We start from the raw sequence: 5,760 nt of genomic DNA, 5'->3' as shown, positions 1-5,760 counted from the left end.
ATCGTCTGCCCACACTGGAGCCCCGTATACGGCCATGCTCCGCACGATGCCCGCATAAAGGCGACGAACCCTCCCGTCTGGACCTCCCAGGTTGGGCAAAAGACGGCCGAGATTAGCCGCCATACGTTCCAACCTGGGGGCCAGTAGCGAGAAATGGCGCTCAAAACTCCAAGAGCCGTCCAGGTGGAGCCCGAGATACTTTATCCCATCTACCACCTGGATGCCGACGTTACCTATCCGGACCAGAGTCTGGGCTAGTGACCGCTCCCCGCAAGAACGGAGGCGGTGGTTATGGTCAAGGAACCACATTGCCTCCGTCTTATGAGGCGCCAATTCCAGACCCAGACTCCGGACCCGGGAAGCCACGAGGGCTAATCCCACCTCGGCGCGTCGGACGATCCTCCCCGGTGTACTCCCACAGGCAATGAGCACCGTGTCGTCTGCATAGCAGACGATGCTGACGCCTGTGGGGAGGAGGATACGCAGAGCCGCGTCATACCCCAGGTTCCATAACAATGGTCCCAACACGGACCCCTGGGGTATGCCGCGGCTGATCTCCCTCCGATGGTGGATACCATATCGCCCCATGTACTCGATACACCTGCCGCTCAGGTACGACCCGATCGCCACCCACAGGTACATGGGGACTCGATGCGATTCGAGTCCCCTGCGGATGGCCTCCCAGGAGAGGGTATTAAATGCATTGTTAATATCTAAAGATATGACTAATGCTAACCCTCCCCTGGAAGTGGCCGAGCCCGTAAGGGAGCGTCCACCGTGGACCGCCCACCCCTAAAGCCGAACTGGCACTCGGCCAGATCGGGTCCATCACGCGACAGGTGTCTGGAGAGGCGGGAAGCCACGATGCGTTCGTAGAGCTTCCCCACCTCATCCAGGAGCACAATGGGCCGGTATGCGGAGGGAGACTCCGCGTCCCGGCCCTCCTTCTTAAGGTGGACCAGGCGTCCAAAACGCCATCGAGGTAGGAAGGTCCCCGTCCTCAAAACAGCGGTAAAAAGCCGCCGAAGACGGGGACCGAGGACGCTAAAGGCCATCGCCAACGCGCGGCCGGGGATACCATCAGGACCCGGTGCCGTATTCCGGTCCCTGAGGCATTGTACAGCCCCGGCCAACTCCTCCTCGGACACCTCCAGCTCGGTGGACCAGTCACACTGGTCCACCTGCCTCGGAAAGGTGGCCGGTTCGTCCCCAGATGGGAACAACGTGCCGACCACCCTCCCGAGGGGCTGGGAGTCCATCGTCTCCGTTATTGGAGGCGCCCATGATCTAAGTTTGCTGACCGCAAACTTATATTGGCGCCCCCACGGATCCCGATCCAGGGAGCGGAGGAGTCCGTCCCAAGCGTCAGCTTTGGCCCTCCTGATGGCCTGCTGCAGCTGAACTGTCAAATGACGGTATTCAGCATACAACAGTGCCGTTCGCGCCTCGTCGCGATGTCTTCGTCGGCGAGACCTCGCGTACTGGCGTCGGGCTGCAGCGCAGTTGTCCCGCAATTCTGCGATTGCAGCCGACCACCAATACACGGGCCGCCGAGGCGGAGGCCTGGCACGAGGCATGGCGGTATCACACACCGCAACCATAGCCTCGTGAAACCACTCGGCCTCCGCCTCCACATCCACGACGGGCCCGGTCGACGGCTCCGACCAGGCCACGGCGAGAACGGCCGCCATCAGGGCGTCCTCATCCAGGGCTTTGATAGCCCACCTACGTTGCTGTCTTTGTTGGTGGGGGTATGGGCGGTTAGGGGTGGTGACGGAGACCTCTATCCGAATGTACCAATGATCGGATAGGGTCTCCTCTGCTCGTCCACGAGCCACCCCGTAACCCGGCGTACGGCACCAGGGGAAGCCCATAAAAGGTCCACGGCACTTACACCCTGGTACCGCACGCACGTACTGGCCCATCCCCGAATAAACAATCGGAGATCAAGGCCAGCAGCCCACTCCAACACCGCGCTGCCCCTCGCGGCCGTCCTGGGGGAGCGCCATGCGATCGCATGAGCATTAAAATCCCCCAGGACCAGGACTGGACGGGCTGCGTGCTGTGACACGAAGGTCTGCAGCCCGTCCAGAAACTCCTCAAAGGTCGCGAAGGGCCAGCGGGGCGGTGCATACACCCCCACCAACAAAAACCCTGGCCGTGAACCGTCAGGCTGGGCAATTGCCACCGAACCACTGTTGTTCCCGAACCAGGACGGGCAGTCGGGGACAGCATATGGCTCGGCGACCACGGCTATGTCAGCCACGTCCGTCGCAAGTGCCCCTACCAACAGGTCGTGCGCACGGCGGGCGTGGTTGACGTTCGTCTGGAGGACACGAGCATGGATTAAGGCTAGTCCGTCACTGTAGCCTCCCCCCGGCTCGTGCCCTCCATCAGCGCTGTCGCAAACGCGGCGCTCTCCTCCACTTGTCTAGGGGGAGCAGATGCTCCCCCCCCTTCTCCACCTCCACCACAGTCACCTCCTTGGTGGTGGTGGGTACCTTGGCGGCAACTTGTCTCGCCCTACGGGTGGGAGGTTTACATAGAGGCCCTCCCAGCCGATGGTTAGCCGGCCGCCCCATATCTGCACATACAATGCAATGGAGGGCAGCCGCCGAACATTGTCCCGCCCGGTGGCCGAGGGTACCACATTTATAGGAGTGGTCCCCACGGTCCACATCAGCAGTGCATCGCTGCCTCACGTGACCTGTTTCAAGGCAGCGATAGCACTGCTGCGGGCGGGCTGGGAGGGCCACGACTCTAACGTCTGACCATCCCACCCTCAGATGCCCTGCCACAGCCACTTTACGTGCGGCTGTAGCAGGGTATTGCACTCGGCATCCCCCTGCCGCCGCCAAGGTTTCAGCCACCTCCATAGGGGTGACTGATTCGTCCAGCCCGCTGACCCTTAGGTCAGCACGTTTCTGCGGGCAGGAGACCTTGACAGCAAAATCTGTCAAGGCCCCTGCCAGCTTGGCCGCCAACATTTCGGCCTTGTCTGCTTTGCCCGCCCCGGGAATTTCTAATAAAAGGCCCCCGGTTTGGGCACGTCTGCTTCGGAGAGGGGAATGGTTGCTCCCCCGCCTTTTCAGCCCCCTTCTTCTTCTTTCTCTTCTTCCCCCCCCCCCCCCCCCCTCAGAAAGTTGAGGAGGAGAAGAAGGAGGAATGGACCCCCTTGGGGGCCCCAATTCTTGGCGAAGAGCCCCCATCTTCGCGTCGATCAGCCCCTCCAACATGGAGCTAATACGCCTCATGTCGGGGCTCCCAGGTCCCCCCACAACACCTCCAATCGGTGAAAGAAGCGGAAGTGAAACCCGGGTGCTAGACAATCGCGGCGGGGGCATCCCCCGCACCGGAGTCGGCATCCGTTCCAACTCCGCCACCCGAGCCCTCAAGGCGTTATTTTCGGCCTCCAGAGCCGAAATACGCACCGACAGGCCCTCTATTATGGCCTTGTCCTCCTGCATTGCTAGGGAGGGGGGGGAGGCCGTCGCTGCTGAAGCTCCTGGACCAGAGCCAGCAGTTGACGAGAGTCCTCCCGCAGACGGCGGATGAATCCGCCCTTGATGTTCGTGGATTTTGCTGCGATCCACTCTATATCGTTCGCTGCTACGTAGGCCTTGCATCCTAACGTAGCAGCGTCCTCTTCCCTGAACCTCCGGGCATAGTCGGCCACCGCGGGGATAGGATTTGCCGACTTGCCCGGAGGGGGGGGGGGGCAGGCTCCTCCGGGTCATGGCTAAGAAACTCGGACTCATACTTGAGCGTGAGTCTGGCTTCCTCCACCCGGAGGAGGTGCTCTTTCGCTTGAGCCAACGCCATATAATCCCCATAGTGGGGGGGGGGGGGGCGGCCTCTCCTCTCGCGGTGCTCCCCCAACTGCTTGAGGATCATCGAGCGTGTCGGCGGGGGGGGGGGGGGGGGGGGGGGGAGTTAAGTCTCCGCGGAGTCACTCTCTTCCTCTTCGCAGCCTGATAGAGCCGACGGCGACCTAATGGACACCGACGAAGCCCGAGATGGGCTCGGCTCGCCGGTGTCCCCCTCTCCCGCCCCCAAAGGGGCTATCTCCTCTGCCCGGGACGAGGGACGCGCAGCAAGGCGCTCCCTCCTCTCGGACAGGGCCTCCAATCTCCTACGTCTCTCGGCGGTGAGTCGAAGGTGCGGTACTGACACCGCCTCACTTCGGATCACCTCCGGGAGTGCCTTCGGGGCTCCGTCTCCCTCCTTTCCCTCCCCTTCGCTACCCCCCTACCCCGTTTTTTTAATAAAGGCATCCATACTGGTCCCACGAGTGGGTCGGAAAAAACGTCACCCCCGGCAGGGCCGCCATACCGGGGGAAGGCTAAAAAACCCCGGGGGGCGCCAGGTACCCCGGGGTTGGTCCGCTATAGACCGATGCACCCACCGGCCACACCCAGCCGCAAGGACTGGGCACGCCCCCTCACCGCGGACCACAGCTTGGGGCAGGGACTTTTTATAGAGGTTTATCCCCTCGCGGGCCGGCCAATAAAGGCAAGGCCCCCGCTCCGGTGAAACATGACCGGTTTACGGTAATAACGACAGGGGTCACACCACCCTTGCCGAGCTATGGGGTCCCTTTTTTTTTTAACGCAGGGAAATCCATGGTTATGTCGGACTTTTACCAACTAAAACCCTGCGGTGGTCTCTCTGCACGTCGCGGAAGATAGCCGAGAACTCTTTCAAACACTTCTAGTTATCCCCCTGTGCCCAGAGATCTTCGATCTTAAATTCGCTCTTTTTGAGCTCGTCCTTTTAAAAGGCATCTGCCGCAACCACCACGGTCGATGCCCTCGTCTAAACGAGCGTTAAGTGGCACGTGCTTGACCCAAATCTTACGCGTACCTCGCTCGCTAGACGGTCCTTGTTTATGGCCCCCCGTCGTAACACGTCTAGACGGAGGGTAGCCAAGGGTTGTCCTCTTCTTTTTGATGTTGTTTTCTTCGGCACGCGAATTCCAATTACGAAATTTATCTATTCGTAATTGTATTGAATCCGCTTGCGTTGTCTCCTTTTCTTCCTTCGTTTCCTCCGTTATTATCTTCTCGCCCGTGGCGAGGAGATGGACGGTGGCGACGAAGTTTTGCTCCCCGGTGGGTACTTTGGAGCGACTTTCACCTCGGAGAAGTGAAAGTTTCCTACCTTGAAGCGAAACGTGGCAAACGTCCACGACGCCGACCACGTAAGACTCGTCGAGCAGGGAGCGTACGCTCCCTTTCACGCTCGGCGTCTTCCTTCGCAGCCATAACTCTGTCGCGAAACAAAATTACAGCCCGCCAGCATCTCTCGCTTTCCAGCATTTTTGGAAGAATGCTATTCAGCGAGAGATCCGCACCAATCTCCGCCACAAGGGCATGACGCAACGTTTCCCACACTGGACAAAATTCCAATGTGTGTTGCGCCGTGTCTTCCTGTTCCCCACAATGGAAACACGTAGCCGTGGCCTTTTTCCCAATCTTTTGCAGGTACTGTGCGAAGCATCCGTGCCCCGTCAGTACCTGCGTGGATCTGAAGGTCAGTTGTCCTTTTCTTTCTTCAATCCACTTTTCCAGAATGGGAATTATCGCCCCCACGGTCCTGTGAGCGGACACTGGGGCGAGCTTTTCTTTCCATTTTGAGAAAGTGAAGCGTCTGGCTTCCTTTCTCAATTCATCTCTCGTTGGAGCGGTTTGTTCTTCTTCTTCTACCTGGAGCGTGGTACGAAGGCTTTCGTACACTGTCCGTTCTTCTTGCGCCAGGTAT

At 59.9% G+C, this 5,760-nt stretch overlaps 1 protein-coding gene across 1 annotated transcript; it reads right to left on the bottom strand.

Annotated features, from left to right (window-relative positions):
• Nucleotides 1-731: 731 nt before the first annotated feature.
• On the bottom strand, nt 732-3,833 carry LOC143432457 (uncharacterized). Its single transcript, XM_076909125.1, has 3 exons — nt 2,466-3,833; nt 1,973-2,326; nt 732-1,916 (listed from the first exon to the last, which is right to left on the bottom strand). The coding sequence occupies exons 1-3, from the start codon at nt 3,831-3,833 to the stop codon at nt 732-734; spliced, it is 2,907 nt and encodes a 968-aa protein (XP_076765240.1).
• Nucleotides 3,834-5,760: the final 1,927 nt, after the last annotated feature.

Source organism: Xylocopa sonorina, unplaced genomic scaffold (genome assembly GCF_050948175.1).
Source record: "Xylocopa sonorina isolate GNS202 unplaced genomic scaffold, iyXylSono1_principal scaffold0288, whole genome shotgun sequence".
Classification (NCBI taxonomy): domain Eukaryota; kingdom Metazoa; phylum Arthropoda; class Insecta; order Hymenoptera; family Apidae; genus Xylocopa; species Xylocopa sonorina.
Note: the sequence above shows the minus strand (reverse complement) of the source record. Positions and strands in the feature narration are given on the sequence as shown.